The sequence below is a fragment of the Choristoneura fumiferana genome, chromosome 10 (genome assembly GCF_025370935.1).
Source record: "Choristoneura fumiferana chromosome 10, NRCan_CFum_1, whole genome shotgun sequence".
Lineage (NCBI taxonomy): Eukaryota > Metazoa > Arthropoda > Insecta > Lepidoptera > Tortricidae > Choristoneura > Choristoneura fumiferana.
Genome location: NC_133481.1, coordinates 6,330,451 through 6,349,046, shown reverse-complemented (window position 1 = coordinate 6,349,046; position 18,596 = coordinate 6,330,451). Strand labels below are relative to the sequence as shown.

General features: G+C 36.3%; 1 protein-coding gene and 1 long non-coding RNA gene across 4 annotated transcripts in view; both read right to left on the bottom strand.

Annotated features, from left to right (window-relative positions):
* Positions 1-17,318, bottom strand: part of LOC141431733 (ethanolaminephosphotransferase 1-like) — a 25,012-nt gene extending 7,694 nt beyond the window's left edge. Inside the window, exons 1-5 of the mRNA XM_074092909.1 lie at positions 16,997-17,318; positions 16,708-16,776; positions 13,486-13,678; positions 2,087-2,213; positions 480-609 (exon numbers count right to left, since the gene is read on the bottom strand). Of these exons, the coding sequence (XP_073949010.1) occupies positions 480-609; positions 2,087-2,213; positions 13,486-13,678; positions 16,708-16,776; positions 16,997-17,047 (570 nt within the window). The 5' untranslated portion in view covers positions 17,048-17,318. The remainder of the gene's footprint in view (positions 1-479; positions 610-2,086; positions 2,214-13,485; positions 13,679-16,707; positions 16,777-16,996) is intronic.
* LOC141431949 (uncharacterized) lies at positions 4,620-7,890 on the bottom strand. Of its 3 annotated transcripts, none has more exons than XR_012451775.1 (3): positions 6,597-7,890; positions 6,063-6,121; positions 4,620-5,967 (listed from the first exon to the last, which is right to left on the bottom strand). It is a non-coding gene; the product is annotated as an uncharacterized lncRNA (long non-coding RNA). The 3 variants fall into 3 exon arrangements; XR_012451777.1 differs by having other exon boundaries at positions 6,607-7,890; XR_012451776.1 differs by having other exon boundaries at positions 4,621-5,491.
* Positions 17,319-18,596: the final 1,278 nt, after the last annotated feature.

The following is an 18,596-nucleotide window of genomic DNA, read 5'->3' as shown; positions in this document are numbered from 1 at the left end:
TACATCCGCAACAAGCCTCGTCAAACCTTATAAAATACACATATATAGTTTTATTTAATTTAAAGTCACTTACACTCAGGGTTCCCCAGCAGGGCCCAGTTTCTCAAAGCGCACATTAATCAGTTTTGGAAGTTTACGTGTCAAAGTGGTGACTACATTTTGAATCGAAAATTCCGGCGAAAAACTTTACAGGATCATGATTGAACAGCCACTATCTTCTGAAATCTTCCGGAATAATTTCAAGACACAGTATCTACTATACTATAATATTAAATGCAAAATGAATATCGAATGCTGAATAACATCATAAAAAAACCCAGACATTGGCGATAGACATAACGTTTGACTCAAATATTTACAAAACTGAATCGTTACGTTTTTATGCAATTCAAATTCAATGTCGTTATCTAGGTTTTAATGAAGACATGACATTTAAACGGCATAAATATAGAACAGTGAGTCACAAATGTATCACTTACGATCATGGTGAAGTCATATCCCCAGGGTAGGAACATGACGCCGGTGTTGTATTTCTCCCAGTGCGTGAGGTAGAAGTTAAGAAAGACGTTCCAGATCACGAAAAACATCCGCAGTGGGCTTAACTCGTTTCTGAAACAAAGCAAACAAAAATAAAATAAAAAACAATAATGAAGGTTCAAACTCAAGTCGGACTGTGCCCTGACTTGAGTTTGAACCTTTATTATAGATCATCGGTCATGTCTGCCAGATGCATCCGGACCTCTGGGCCGAAATCACCACTGATTAGAGTTCCAAGCGACGGGCACCGGAGTAGAGGTAGGCCTAAAAGGAGGTGGCGGGACGATTTGTAGCGATTCCAGTCGGACTGGTAACATTTTGCTGAAGCCAAAGAAGAGTGGAAGGAGAAAGGGGAGGCCTTTGCCCAAAAGTGGGACACCGTATAGGCTATTAAAAAAGATCAACAAAACATCACGTGATTTATAGACCCCCTCCCCCTTCCCGCGTCCCACTTCTGGTAGCAATCTTGCTTATTTACACGAGAAATGTGGAAGAGCGCGCCGCGCTCTAGCATTGGAAATATTTTTTTTATTGCGACAGCACAAGAGGTAACACGGAATAAAGAATTATACACAGAAAACATTATGAAGAATTAAATAAATAAATAAATAAATATCATGGGACACTTGACACCAATTGACCTAGTCCCAAACTAAGCAAAGCTTGTACTATGGATACTAGGTAACGGATTAAAAAACAAAAATAATACAAATAATTACATCCAATGTGTAAATTGTCGGTAAGAAACCTAGATACTCATTTATATGTTAGGGTTTCAATTAACTCTGTATTTGAACAAACAACATTAACATAAGTATCAAGGCTTTTCTATGCTTCTATCATTACTATACTATGTCACGGTTCAGGGCCTATAATTTACTGGCTATTTCATATAAGAACGAACAATAGTATTATTTAAATCGAAATTGGCTTGAATTGTGATAACCGTGGACACATTACTTAATGAGACAAGTTTACATTACAGTATCCTGCAATTTCGAATATTACAGCAACGTTGGCGGAGCATACGCTCGTTTCATAAACCTTCTGAGAAAATCTGTCTTTTTACTTATTTTATGGATGTCTTCCAACAATAAACCTTGCTATTTTACAGTCTTTCATCTGCGATGTATGTTAACTACCAACAACTCGATGCGTTAGTTTCGACTCTGCCTACATACATCGAGTTTTTCTTCATTTCGAAGTTCGACATACGGTTGATAGAAGCTACCTGGTAGGTAATTAACTTTTTGTTCATCTTTTTTTTTATTATTCGCGGTAGTTCCATTGGCTGTTCTTTCGAAGGAACTATTGCGGTTTTTTTTCGCACTAGTTCCTTCAGAACTGTGTTTATTTTTTCGCCTTTGTCCCCTTTGCAGCAGCACCTAGTTCTTGCAACTCAAAGGAACAGAGATGAAAAAATAAACGCAGTTCTTCCTTCGTCTCTGGTGAAGGAACTAGTGTGAAAAAACGCAATAGTTCCTTCGAAGGAGCAGCCAAAGGAACTACTGCGAATATTCCTTTTTTTAACCAGATTTAGCTTTATTACCTGCCGAATATGCTGTAGAGGCAGGTGGGTATGAAGACAGCGGAGTAGGAGTCCAGTCCGTGGTCGAACAGCTCCCCCAACGGCCCACTGGTGCCAGTCCGTCGTGCCTGCTTGCCATCGATGCCGTCTGCGGAGATACCAGCAAATAAAACACGGAAGCAGCTAAGGTGGTGAGGGGGTATATTTACAGTGTCTGAATCCTGAGGGCTTACGCTAGCTGACGCGGTTTGCACGGAGCGGGTGGACGCCTAATAAAAATAAGTTTTTTTTAGGCTGTACTTGTATTGTCACCCAAACTACATTTGCATACCAAATTTCAAGTCGATGCCATTAACCGTTGAAGAGTTCCGTCCTGTGGAGACGTTCCTGGCCGGACTACCAGGATGTTGCTACGAGATTATTGTATTGTCACGCAATTTACATAAGTATACCAAATTTCAAGTAAACCAACCACTGGAAGTTGGTCGAATTTAACTTGCACGATTTGATTACAGACAGACAACGGGACAGGTGAAACTAAATAAAAGCTTGTAAAAAAATAGTATCAGCAGCGCAGCCGCAGGCGTACACGCAGGCGAGCGCCTGCTCCGTGCACCCGCGCCAGCTAGCGTAGGCCTCTGGAAGTTTGAACGAACTGTTGCTATCAGCTCCTGTAGCCATAGTGTAAGTTTTCGTACCAAATACGTCTCGATCGCGTTCGGTGACGCATCGCTAAACAATTAATCGAAAACAGAGCGTTTGTACCCGCAACCCGCTCACACCCCTCTACTTTTTACGCGGCTTGCGTGTCACAGTCGACCGTATGTTACACTGACAGCGCCTAGACAGCGCGCTAAAACAGACAGAGACGTCTTAGAGTTGCCCTTACAACTTTTTTTAGTTTTTTTGCAAATAGCAGTAGGTAATGAAATCACGAGTATTTTTAACTGACTTCAAAAAAAGGAGGAGGTTATCAATTCGGTTGTATTTTCTTTTTTTATGTTTGTTACCTCAGAACTCCGTCATTCGTCTAGTAATGCTTTCAATTAGGTCCCATATGCACCAAATCAGGATCTGATGATCGGATCCTAAGGAAATCGAGGGAAGTCTTCAAATATTGTAGGGACACCTATGGTAATTTCGATATCTTTAGTAGTAACTTGTGCATTTGCTCTTGAAAATCTTCATTTCGTGAAGTGGAACTAATGATGAAGACCACATTTGACCAACCGAGCTACTACTCGATAACAAGTACCTCACGGGTTGAATTTCAATGACTTTAACACAGTTGCTAAGCAATTTAAGTTAATCGTAATGCATATGGTGAAATGGAACGGGTGACGATGCACCAGGACTCCTCAATAATGAAAGTCTCTGCATCGGAAAAAGCATTTTTTTTTAAAAGGTGACGAGCAGTTGACATTAAACTATTGTATCTTAGATCTTTTACACTGAAAGGCGTGAAAAAAAAATATAACGAAAAATTGAACTGACTACAAAAAACCATGAAAATAATTTTCTACCATTCTGAAGTCGGTGCCTCAGCACGAGCCAGCAGGAGTAATTGAAGCCCAATATACGCGTATAGTATGTAGGTGAGGTAGACGACTATATAGGACCACTCCTGCTGGCTCGTGCTGAGGCACCGATTTCTGAATGGTAGAAAATTATTTTCATGTTTTTTGTAGTCGGTTCAATTTTTATTCTTATGGAACTATTTTACAAAATTTTATTAACTTGCAATATTTGTATTGTGTGTTGTTGTTGTGTTGTTGTTTGTAAAATCTTGCAAGTGAATTTGACTCACTTCTAGTGGTCTGATTGACGTGGAATTTGGCATAGGTACTTATGTGGGGTGGATGACAGTGCAAGTACAATCCACAAAAAGCACAGTCGACAAGAGCTTGTATTAAAAATTAAATTTATAGATTTCGCCTGCCACCATATATTGTCCATTTGATAGTAAGTAGGTTGAGACCCATTAGACATAAGAAATCTTGGGCCGTAAATGTAGGCAAGTACTGCAGAGCAAAAAGTAAATAATACAAACATACGGTTTTACAGGTAATTTTTTATATTTATCTTTTTAATATTAATATTTTACTTATTTACACTTAACACAGTTATTTACTAATTTACATAGGTATTTATATTTTACATTTTACTTATTTATATTAAAAAATATTATTTACAAACATTATTAAAAGACAACACAATCATTTATAGCCGATTGTTAAATTTATTCATTTAGATCTACAAGATCTGCCAATGGCTGTATTTAAACAATTTAAAACAATTTAAACAATTTATTTTCAATAACAATTTCTTTTACATGACATTTATTAATGGCTGGAGCCTCCTTTAAGTTTGATAAAGCCTGTGTCAGGAGCACCGCTCCTCTGTAGTTATAGTCTGCATGTACAGTCAGCATCTAAAGCAGCTGGTCACTCTGCCGCAATAATACATATTTATCACTTGCATGGCGTTACGTATTTGTAACAAAGCTACTTCACCAATAAGGTATTTAACCAATAAGTTCTATAAACAGTCCGAAGAGGGCGTTGTTAAACTAGTATCATCATCCCATCATCCCAGCCTATATACGTCCCACTGCTGGGCACAGGCCTCCTCTCAGAACAAGAGGGCTTGGGCTATAGTTCCCACGCGGGCCCAGTGCGGATTGGGAACTTCACACGCACCATTGAATTGCTTCGCAGGTTTGTGCAGGTTTCCTCACGATGTTTTCCTTCACCGCAAAGCTCGTGGTAAATTTCAAATGTAATTCCGCACATGAATTTGGAAAAACTCAGAGGTGCGAGCCGGGGTTTGAACCCACGACCCTCTGTTTGAGAGGCGATAGGTCAAACCACTAGGCCACCACGGCTTAAAACTAGTATATAAGGAGATAACTCTTAGAAATAAAGGCCTTTTTTCCGCCATCACCGCCGGCAACGGTCGGCACCAAACAATTAATCTGTATTTTATTCTTCCCAGAATTAAGATTGGTTTTTGGAGTCTTTTTGTATTTTTTTTATTTCAACTCCAAATTTTGTTACTTTTACGATCATCCCGTAAAATCCACATCGAAAATACAAACTGAAACATAGATCAGAAAAATCAGGAAAGCGCTGGTCTCTTTTTCTGGTTTTTCCGTGCATCTATGTTTGTTTGTATTTTCCCAGAATTACCCAAATTTAACACCGTTATTATTCGGAAACTGACATAACATAATTTGAGTTGTCAACGTTAGCTACACACCGAAAACTCAGATTGCAAGCCTACTCGTACTTGATTTTCAGAAACTAATTTCATTATAGCTAATCTGCAATCAAACGAACACTTATGCTGAGAAAGTTTTACAAGTTCCATTATAAAATGATTAAAATCAATTATTCGGTGCCCCAAATCTTGATTTTCGGTCTCAATCTGAAACAAACGTTTATTTTACTCTAGATATTGTAAGGGTCAACTTTTTATTTAAGGTTCAACTGTGTTATTTTTAGTACAATACAAATATTCGTAACACCACAGATCAGTACGGTCAGCATCAAAAGTAGCTGCGTATTTTTAAACTTTGTCGTTATACAACAACGTACTTACACCATACAAATTTGGCAATATCCTAATACGACAAAGTAAAAAAATGATCCGCTACTTTGGGTGCTGACTATACAGTGAAATCACAGTAAAAAAAGGCAAAGTAGAAAAAAGCTGTCTTATATCTTTAAAATTAACCTTTTTAGAACCTAAGTACAAAACAATACAATACTCCGACTCTTTATTGTACACCAAAGTACATTCGTTTACTGGCTTTAAGTTAATACAAAACTTACTGATACTTCAGATGCGCATTCTAATACTATGTTGAGAGATGAGTTATTTTTCTCACATTATATTTCTATCTATAATAGAAAAAAAAACATTTTTACAAGTTTCAAACCAAAAATATGATCGTTATTCTGCTCACGTAAAAATTGGCAATAAAAGAAATACTTACTGTAGCTGTAGACCTACATAGTTTCTTCAAGAAGGTCCTTATTATTCTTATCTGCAGTCCTTAAATAAATTTTCTTATTTATAAACTTGAATTTGTTATTAATTATACTATAATTACTATGTAGGTAGGTAGGCGTTTTCAAAAAAAAGTGTACCTTTTCTTTCAAAATGTATTTAATTTTTTCATATAAACTTTATGAGTCAGTTTTGTGACGCCCATACCGAGTGTATGAAAAAAAAAACGTTACAAAACTGTCATTTTTGATAGGGACTTTTTTAAACCATCGGAATCGATTGTACTTTTGATTCTGAGAAGGAAAAACTATATTTTTCCAAAATTGAAAAAAAGAATGAATACGCTTTTTTGTGAAAACGCCCAGGTAGGTACTAAAATCTTACGAGATTAATACATTTTGTAACTGCATACATTGGCGAATTTTCTCGTTTTCTAAAGAAACGAAATTAAAATGAAGCGATATTAACTTGAGTTGATATTCAAAGTAAGTAGATCTTTAAAATTAATATGGATACATACCACTACATACCCTTGCATAAAATCGATTGACATTGTTTTATTTCCACCTAAATTCGAAGACGGCTCCATGACTTTATTCTCAGAACTTTGTTCTAATGATTGCTTCCTGAAAGATAATAATGTATTTTTATTATTTGTGTTACTGCTTATTGAAATATGAATAGTTTTGTAAGTATAGTCAATGGCTTTTTGTACAAACACTGAATTGCAATAATTAAAGGAATAAAATCGATTTTCTACAGTACCTTTAGATTTCTAAAGTTTAGAAGTTAATGTTTTCGCGTACTTAGGTACTTGCAGTTCACTATTGGTTCACACACATACTTTAGAATATTTTAAACTATTAATTACCTTACCTACCTACCTACTTACCTATCTAAAAAGTAGGTAAGTACTTAGGTATTACCTATTATACTCGTATAAAACTAGAAGCAGATAGGGAATATTACTGCAATGTTCTGCCGTCAGAATGCAGCACTAGCACAAACCGTAATCGAATGCCTTTTAAATGTCCGTAAGATACCAAAATATCACATTATATCAATAAAATTTTTGGAAATATAGCTCTTTCGATGTAAATATCATATTATTTTGTTAGTATGTCATATGTCATGAACCGTCATGGCGACAAACTAAGAACTGACGTTGTCATGGCGATTTGTTTACGTTTTGTGCCAGTGAACTGTAGAAATATAATGATTACTCACCTTTTCTTAATCATAACCATACATTTATGAATTAAACAACCTTTCTTTTTCCTTTTTGAAGATCCGACATTTTTTTCCCATTTATTGCTCGGTATTATTTTATATGCGATCGATGGCGCGTGGCAGTTCGACTAACATAGGTCCGTCGCTGACAACGCCGGCGGCGGTCTGAGGCATGCGCTGAGAGGGGACTGGTTTCATAGGGTTTCATACAAAATACGAGCGCGCGCTAGCTTATATTAAAATGTCGTAAGCGACAAAACGGTTTTTGTCGTTTCAACTACAAATTACAATTTAATAAAATAAAATCCAACTTGAAGGTTGAAGTATGGGTTAAAACTAATTTAATATGAAAATTTGGAATCTTAATTTGATCTGGGTTGCCTGTAACAAGCAAATCCCTGTCTTACAAGAGGTATCTTTGATATTTTTTTCTGTGCTATAAAATTTTACGAATCGTGTTTCGGCAACTTGGAAAACAAAGTCATTGAAATGAAGAATCAGGTTTTCAAATATCACTTTGATATGTTTTGTAATTGCTGAGATAAAACTAGATGTTTTTCACCAAAATGCCCAATTCGTCGTCTTAAAATCTCAATTTATATGGAAACACCAACAGCGTCTCTAGCGGAACGTTTGCGATGTTCGTGTTTCCATACAAATTGAGATTTTAACGCGAACGCGATCGAGACGTAATTTGTAACCGAAAACTAAGGGCACTGATGTCTTTTACAGCTAACTGGACGGGGGGCGAGCTGCCAGACGGGCAGCTCAGTAAAGAGAAGTTTAGCTTAGCATGCAAGAGGGTATGTGTGTTATTAAAGGATAGTTAGAATTTTTCACGCACAGTCAGGCGCGGCGCACTCCGCGATATAGTTGCGATTCTGTAAGTATCAAAACACCCCACGCCGGCGTGGGTTAACTCGCTAGGGCTATGAGCTCCACCCGGCATGCACGTTCGCAGTTTCGCTCGAATTGGTCGCGTCGCGTAACGCTCCGTGTAGCTGTGTGATTTTCGTGAGGATATTAGAATATCTATCATGAAATAGCGTGGTGCTTCGATTTTTGGGCTGAGGAGTAGGTATATATTTAAATTGTACAGTTTGAGCGCTGAAACAGTATATGTATAGCCACACTTAACAGTATGGAAACTACATAATGTTATCTGAACATGAATTTATTTTTTTAGGAAATTCATGAAAATTTAATTAATTGCAACACTAAAATTCTTACTATTTTCTATTCTGTACATAACATTACACTAACTAACCCAATTCTGTTCGAAACCATATTAAGTGCGAGTGTGACAAAAGAACAGATAGGTAATTCGCAATTTACCAATACCCACTGCGGGTGTACAAAACCCTTTGAGGCAGCCGACGACACGCATTCGGCACGCGACCTTGTACAATTATCAATTTTGTGATTGTGACCGTAGATCGTAGGCGCGTCAATTTAATAATGCTAGAAAACTAAGTATTTGTCCGTACTCTTAAGTTATATGTGAGTTTTTTTTTATTGATTTACAACCCTATCCTAAACTAAAACGTTGGTGCTGAATAATAATGTCTTTCGCGCTTCTTACGAGTATCTGTCAAACATAATAATAGAACACAAATTCTATACCAATTTACATGGATTTATGCAAGTATAGCTGAAAACATTGTACTATCTTCTAAATAGGTAATTATAGCAAACAACATGTGATGTTTGTTTACAAGGCCTATCTTTAATGCATACATTAACCTCAAAAAGCTTTAGATTGATAATAAATAATAAAATTTTATGTGTACATATATACCAGGGTTCGTAGTTAAGCATTTTTAAATCGGACAGTTCATACCATTAATTAACCCTACGAATAATAATTCTTATTCGTAGACCCAATCATTCTAATACAACTATTTATCGAGAGCTTACTATTGCCATACAAAATCTATCGGTACTTAATCGAATTTGGACAGATCGAAAAATATATGTTCATTGATTATAACTAACACTAAATTTAGTTAGTTATTACATTGATCGATAGATCATATGAAAACCCATAGCTAGGCGCCCCCGCAAGGCAACGATATTGCACAACAAAATCGGAGGTTTCTTGACCTTCCCTGTAGGTACGCAGCTCTACTTCAGACTAAAGGTTAGTACGAATACCGCTCCCGTGGAAATTTTCTCGAGCTCATTCCAAGGGCGTCGCCAGGGGGTGGAGGGAGGGGCAGCTGCCCCCCCCAGAGATTCTAAAAAAGTTGCCAAATGTAAAGCAACCAAACCAGTCCTAAGTCTGACTTAAACTGCTTGACCGATTATTCCTGTACGTCGAAACCGAAACTAGAATGAATTCACCAATTCCAATAAATACCTACAATTCATACTTTTCTCATTCTCCATATCAAACCCCCCCCCCCCCTCCCGGGCTATCGGCTGGCGACGCCCTTGGCTCATTCGACTAAATTATATTTGTATAAGATTGTTTGTCTAATAATAACGGTAGTAGGTAATAAATAAGGTAGAGTTCCGTATTGCTCAAGTATGAGAATGCGGACTCGTGTCAAATAACGTCTATTTCACGTTATCACCAAATGATAACAAGGGTCAGCAATCGTATTGGAAGATGAGACGATGCGTCTATTTGTGTTACATAGTCGCTGCACGCCGTCCCCATTTTTCAAGGAAGCTGCTAGATTTATCACTTAGCATATATTTTTAAGTTGTACAGTCGAGGAACTGAATCACGTACTTACCAGGGTGGAACCTTTGTTTTGTTTGAAATCCTAGCAAAATTGATTTAGTGAATTTTAGTGTGAAAAGGTTTCGCCCTAGTACGTGATTCAGTTTCCTCGACTGTACCATTTTATGCCTCTCCTAGATACGTGTAGATAGATACCTATCACACTCATACATAATGTAAACCTACATATAATGGAGTACACTTGAAAATACCATTCCGATTGCGACATCATAAACAGAGCATCAATCAGAGAATGAAGTGTTCAGCGGAAGTCCAGAGCTAGAGCACCCTTTAATCGAATCCCCCCATGTATGTTCCGCGATGTTTCGTAGTTTAGGTGTTGTAGGGTAAATAGGGTTTAAAGTTGATAAAGTAATGGAGCTGTTATAAATGGTTTTAAGTTTTTTTAATAGCGATTCGGATGTTTCTTGACGTGCTCTACCACTGGACTTGCGCTCGACACTTCTTCCAAGGAACACCGATACAGGCGCATCCAAAATCCGGAGAGTGTAGTGTATTTCACGCTTTTACCAATACGAGTGGACAGATTCGGATGAAATTTGAAAATATATAGAAGTGGATCTCGAAAATAACAAATAATTATGCTACTTTTTATTCCGATATTCCCATGGAATCAGGATGTTATCGCATGTAAAAATCCTAAAATCTCAACCACTAAATCCAGGGAAATTACATTTTCACGGGTGGTTTGTTAAAATAATGGAATCACGCTGTACGTAGGCATGTGTCTTACTCTATCTATAACCAAAACGCTTAGTCAGAATTGCAACAATATGAATTGGTCAGCAGGTAATTCAAACAATCCGAGATTTAGGTACATTTATAGTGTGTCTAGTGAATGAGTAATGGCGCTAATTACACTTAATCGTAATTACGCTCTAGATAATATATGCGTGTGCGCCACGTGGTGCGCGTGCGCGGTCAGTCATTTCAATGAAATTTTAAGGTCATTATTACTTCGTAGTTTTTTCTCGTATGATTATATACCGTCACTTCTTTGAACACGCATATCATTCACGTTTGGAATTTACACCTATTAATCGATATCCGGCTAAGTTTAAATTAGAAGCGTCATCTAAATTGAGACCTTTTAGTTCGGATAATGCGTAGGCAGAAACAATATTTTATGATGATACCAATAGTATACTAGACTAAGCAAACCCCTCGTCACTTTTAACGTTAACTTTTTCTACGGGCAGAGGCAAAACTAGCTACTGGTCAAGGTGGAGGGTGAAAGTAGCAACTTTTTGTTATTTATTTATACGATTATACGCATCCTCTTTCCCCTTGAATTTGGGCTCTCTCTTTGGCGTTATCCAGTGGCGTAGCTAGATAACCAAAGGCCCTGGGGCAAAAAATAAACTATGACCCCAACTAACTATATAAAATCGTCCGAGGGCCCCTTGAGCTTGAGGGCCCCGGAGCACTGCCCCGTCCAGCCCTCCGGTAGCTATGCCACTGGCGTTATCTGGGACGAAGCTATGATGGTTTGAAAATGAGACGAAAAGATTTGAGAAAAGCCAGGTGCCTACTTATTGCTTTCTTTTTTTAGTAAATATAAATAGGCGTGGACACAACCGTGCCCCTAGATTCGTATGTACAATGACCATGTGCATTAAATACTCACTCTCATCTCGTGATCAAATAAAGGCCTGTGGTAATAACGGGTGGTATCGCTTGTTTATCTATTAACGCTGTTTTCTATATATTATGATCATGATATTGACATCCATGATTTCGAAATGTACTGAATAAAGCTTTGACCTTGTGGTAGGCCGATGCTCGCCTCTTAGGCAGGTTTTGTGATTTTTGAGATTTTTTCCTAGTTTACCATGAGGTTGTCGAGAAAAATAAGCAAACATAAACAAGAAAAAGCTCAAGTGTACAAATTTCCAAAGCCAAAACATTTCAACTTTGAGAACAAAGTGGTTTACACCCTATTACTCCTACTGTGAGTGGTCTAAATATGCCCAGCACTTCCAACAGTGCAGTGGACTATGGACTGAAAAGACTAATAATCCGTAAATATCAATGTGAAAATTAACTATCGGGGCTTCTTGATCATATACAATAAATAACATTATGATAAAAGCGCTTGTTTTACATCCAAATGCGTAGGATCTATGAGCTGCGCGAGAAAACAAATAAAACTGACATGAGGCAGATCCGGTTAGATCTATTTATAGAACATTGTTTTCAGGTTGTTTTGGTGTGATTTAGAGCACGTGCGTTTAAAAAGAAAACTACGAAGTTCAAACGTCGTAGCTGGAAAAAGTAGGTACACTAATTGGTTAATGAAGACGATTGGATTCAGCGCAACCTTCGCCAAGCATGTACCTAATCCAGACGTTTTCAACCGGCGGCACACCAAAATTATTCTGTTCACTGTAAGTACTTACACCAATACAGTCAAAGTAACCATAATGTAATGTAGCGTGAAGTTCTCCGGATAGATCTGGTCTAGTCTTTGAGACTTGGGGCCTGTTTCACTACTGATTGATAAATTTTGATGCCGTCGCTGTTCTTTTATCCGGATAAACAGAGATGGCATTACATATATCTGTCACATAATTTATCAATGAGTACTTGAGTAGTGAAACAGACCCTAAGGGCCTGTTTTACCACTTGTCGACTAACTTTAAGTGAAGGCTATCAGTGATGCTGTCTCTGTTTGTTTTGTCCGAATAAACAAAGACGGCATTACTTTTATCTGACACTTAAAGTTAGTCGAAAAGTGTCTATCACAAATTAGCCAACACACCGCGCAACATAGGCTTTGAATTTCTTAAGTCAGATTCTGACTATTGCTCAGATCATCCTGAATTAAATATAATAAATATTTTAAACATAAAATTTACGATGACTCTTTTCATTAATTTTAATTTCATTTTGTAGAATGTAAAGTCAGCAGCAAAAGTGGATGAGCAGTTACGGTGCTCAAAATGATCTACACACGACTCTATTGCCAAGGTAATAAAAGCGTTTAGATCTGTTGAGAACCACATATATATATATTATCTGATAAATGCGTCGCTTTTTTGTTGCTGGTGAATTGAATAATAATAAAGAATATTTTGTATTGTTGCCAATCCCATTTTTTTTATTTGCCGCCATTTCATACTGTCACGATTTGCTGATCTTATAAGTAGGTAGTGACCTTACTCTACTGCCTTATCTAAACTCAACTATACCTCTAAATAACTAAAGAAAAAAACGTTAGGTATCACAAAAATAGTCTAAAATATTTTATCTAGAGAATACTGAAGTCCCTCCGCTCCCCCTACTACCCTACCCTTCCTGAGATTTTTCCCAAAAGTTTTCATTCCAATCGTGTCTTTGAACATCATTTCTCAATCTCTGTTACACATATCACAAGGTTATTCGGCTCAAATTTTTGTGATACCCTGTTTTAAACAAACCACATGCTCACCCAATGTATATGCCACAAACAAGTTGACGGCTGTCACGGCCCACACCCAGTTCGGGATGCTGTCTTTGGTGACATTGTCTTCGGTGAGGGCGTGGAATCCGTAGTCGTAATACGAGAATAGGAGGAAGTTTAGGACCGTCAGTAGGAAGCCAGTGAATGTTAGCAGGTTGGGTGCCACCCACACCGGACAGAACTGGAATCATGTTAATACCTGTTAGCACTTAGAGCTATGTTAGTCAAATACATTACTTTACCGCATTAAAGGGCTATGCACTGCACACGGCGTATTTTTTTTTTGGCAAAGATGACGCACAGTTAACCGAGTTATATACCTAATGCGCTTCGTCTGCTTAAGTCAGTTTTGTATCTATTACATTTTTGAGAATTTTCGGCTCTGCAAACGTTCGCGTCTGCGCTTTTAAATACATCGTGTGCATAAATAAGCCCTAAGGTTCAATGCCATTTGCAGGCTAGTATGTTATTTTTAAGGCTTCGCAGGACATCGAAAGGGAAAAGGTACCCTTAGGCTTAGATTATCTGTCAACTTCTCAAAAGGACTTTTTTCTCAGGAACGCGAGAAGAGTGAATTTCTCTTAAATAGGTATTTTTAATTAGTGGTTTAATTAATCACAGTTTAAATCTTTGTTCTACATGGTTTTAATTAATTAATAACAAAGTGCCGCTTAAATGATACCGCCGTGTAAATCAATTCAAAGCTCATTTCTTTTGTGTAACTTTGGCGAGATTTTTTTTTTATAAATCACTACTCGGGGTCACTGGGCTATGCTAGCCATGCAGTGGGTAATGACTGTGATGATTGAAGTCAGAGACTGCACACGTTCAAATTTTTTTTTTAAATTAATACTTAATACAAGTATTCACAATAAGAAAAAAATATTAATAAATATTTACAGAAACTAAAATTTCTATATTTTTTATAAATATTTTTTATTTTATATTTTTATATTTTTACAAGTTTATTTTGTAGAAGGCACATTTTAGCTAAATAGAATATTTTTTATATTGATATTCCTCGCAGATACGCAAGACAAAAAAAACTCAATAGGTAATAATTAAAAATTACCATATCATTAAAATATCATCCAATGCCAAATGATATCAATCATTTATATTAATTACATCAAAATCATTTCCCTGATAGCTGGGAAGCATCCTAAGATAAAAATGGTTAATCAACAGTACCTCAGCTACGAAACTATTGCTAGTTTGGGCTGTGTATGTGTCAGTCCGGGTGTGCCATATTCTATGTTACCTAACATTAAGCAAAAGGGGGGAGTGCTAAATTGGGTGTCCAAATCCACTTTAGCTCCAGTTATTAATATATTATTCATGATTCAATCTCTGGTGGCACTTTTAGGGGGCAGCTTTTATTTACAATCTAATACCTTTAAACAAGCAATTGCTGTATATATGTATATATTAGTAGTATATAATATATCCTACTATATCCTACTAATATATTCAATCCAAAATAAAAATATACACTTATTACATATATATTTCGGGGATTTCGGAAACGGCTCCAACGAATTCGTTGAAATGTGGGGGTTTTTGGGGATGACAAATCAATCTAGCTTGGTCTTATCTCTGGGAAAATGCTTATTATCGAATTTTAGCCCGAGCAAAGCTCGGTAGCCCAGGTACTAAATAATAATAATATATTGTAAATCAAGAAAAAAATAGGATTCATTTCTCAGAATGTGATGTAGCAACATACATTTTATGCATTGTATTTTTTTTATCTATTATGTACAAATAAAAACTTAGAAAGGGCCCTTTTGCACATAGTATTAGAAAAGGAAATAGAAAAATGACTTGTTCCATTTGCTTAGTTCTTTTGTCTAATTTACTAAATGGTATACAAAACAAGCCTTTCTAAGTTATTTACTTAATGTCTTAAATCTAAGTAACACATATCAGGAACACGTAATTTGTGACTTGACCCATCACTCTACTCTGTTAAACACAAACATGGCTTTATATTAAACTGCTAAACTTTATATTAACATACTTAACTGCTTGGAATGGTACAAAACACATAAAAATTATAGAGCATGTGAATATAATTTAACACATTCAGCCAAAGAAGGTACCATAAGGTCAAGGTACTTTGGCCCTGAAGGGTAATTTTGGCCCTTGGGATTAACTCAGTCCTCATTCTTTTATTGCTTTGAGAATATGGCTCTTTGCCGCGTGGTTGGTGTTAATTGATTGATCACGTTTTTATGTTTTGATTTTACATTTTTATGTGGTTTTCATATGACATTATGGTACTACAAATTGTAAAAATAATTGTTAGGCTTGTAAATTTATTTTGTATTACAGTTCAAGAAGTTTCATTTACCAGAAATTGAACACACATAACAAAACAAACTTCTGAAAAAGGTGTCCCGATTTTCAGGGGTCTAGGGAGCGTCCCGATTAGGTACAAGGCTAAATGTCCCGATAAATCAATACAATGAAAAATCAGTATCATTAGATAAAAATATATGGGTATATTTTACGCATCAGCATCACATCACTATGTGGAATGCGACAAATCATTCAAAATAGCATGTATCACATCAGTAGCACTAAAGGTTGGTATTGAACTGAATTTTATAGCTTTGTTTCAATTCTAGAGAACGAGACCTCTCCCCGATGTCTGCGATCATGAATTTTTGTGCAATAAAGTGTTACATACATATAATAGTCCAGCAAGGCTGATTGTTATTCTCTTGGATTAATACAGATTGACTACTATACATTTTTTTTTTGTTTGTCCCGATTTACAACCCTAAATCCCGATTTGTTTTGCCTTATGTACCGATTTAAAACAAATCGGACCTGGCAACCCTAGTCATGGATCATGGAGGTGTATGTGTGTGTGGGTACAGATGCTGCTGCCTACCCTGGAATTGACCATTTGCATACAATGCAATGTTTCATAAAAAATAAATAAATAATGGTGTCATGTTTTGAACATGAATCTACCGTGAAACTCACTCATATTAAATATGAATAGTGTCAATATATTTAATATGAATGGTGTCAATATATTTAATATGAATGGTGTCATGTATTAAAAGTATTTAAAACTCAACCCATTAGAAAAGAACGCAATGATTTATGTTTTGAATCAATTTGGCATTAAGCAAGTTTTGTACCATCCAAGTTATAAAAGACAAACTAAGCTTTGATAAAATAAATGTAGCCACATACCTGTACACACCAATTCCAGAATGGGTGCATCACATAGTTGCTTAGAATACTTGTATCAATCGAGTTATACTGAAAAATAATAAATGTTCATCAGTTAATGTCTTATTGTATAATAACCAAAACCTTGTTAATTACCAAAACCTTGAAGTAATTAAAACAACCAAATATGCGCCATTGCGACGTTTATTTCGTATAAAATATGAGTGAAAATCTCGATAGAAGAACAACGGTAAATATTCATAATATTTTTCACCCTTAAAATGAAGCACCACCAAAAAAATAATTTTACCTTATATTTATCAAATCCTTCTAGTTTCTCGTCGGTCAGAAACCGAGCCATATTTGAGCTACAAGTCACAATACAGTCTTAAAATCAGCTAATTTATTAATAAATATTTATAATTTTATAGAAAACTGAATTTACTGAAGCTGAAACAGTCTACGCCTAAGCTTAAATTTCAAAGTGACATCCTCTTTGGTGACAACTGAACTGAAAGTACTGAAAGACTGAAACCGATATGGAATCGAAGCAATGCGATTACGAGACCAAAAAAGTGCGAAAATGCGTTGTAAATGAGCGAAGCGAAGTGAAAGAAACGGGTGACACTCTTTCCCGGCCCGGATAACACCGACATGGAAATACCGACCTTGTTTTTTGTGTACACGCCCATAGACTACTGGGCTACGAAACTCGAAACTCGAAGTTCGTGTGGTGCGGTCCCTCTGATACTTATACTATTTAATACGAGAGTGAGAGGGACGGTACGATACGGACTTCGAGTTTGGAGTTTCGTAGTAGCTCAGCTTTTATGAGCTTCTATGGGCGTGTACACGAAAAACAGGGTCGGCATTTCCATGTTGGTATTATCCAGGCTGAGAAAGTGTCAACCCACCCGACAATCTAAGACCGATCAATTGTCAATGACAACGCAATGACACTGACAACTGATTTAAAATTACCAGTATAAAAAACAGTAAAAAGTCAAAACCGAATTATTATTTATTTAAAATGTAATATTCCAAAGGCATAAAGAACTAATAACTGTTCTTAGATTACCTAAGTATCTGTTATAGTTTTATTTTATCAATTCGGACAAATTTTACAGCTGAAATTCGGCTAGCGTACAAGTTAACGTTATTTTTATGTCCTTAAGCCGTTTCAACTGTTGTTAAAAACTCATTGTAATTATAATTTTCTGATTAATAAAACGGAACCGGATTGCAAGGTGGCCACACCAAACTGTAAAAAAAATGAGCAAATTTGAAATTTATTTCAATTCAATCATCTGCAAAGAGTATATAAGTACCTATGTAGATCATCTGTCTGGGCCATACACAAGTAAAATAAAAGAAATCATTTATTAAATTATTTTATTTAAGTACGGAATAATTTATGAAGTGAATCAAGCAAGTGAAACGACAAAAAGTAGGTGTAAAATAAATTTCAACAAACAATTTCAAATTTAACTTTATTTCAAACTGATATCAGTGAAGTGAAAACTATTTGCATGGTTGTTCTTACTAGACGTCTCAACCACTGAACCAATCTACTAAATTTCGCATGCACACATTGTATTGCCTCTACGAATAAATATTCTAGATAAAATATTTATTCGTAGTACCTATAGCCTATTCTATTTTAGCAGAAAAGGAATGAGGTTAGCCTTTTATCTTGTGGGACATTACGTAATGCTTGAAATGTAATAGTACATTGTGTCTTAAGGGCGGTAAATAAGGAATTACGAACGAGAGTCTATTAGAAGCCCGAAATCGAAGACTGAGGTCTTTAATGAGTCGATGTTCGTAATTCTAGTACCGCCCGTGCGACATACAATGTTTTTCATCACATTTGCGAGTAAAATTTAATATTTCTAAAAGAAAAAATATAA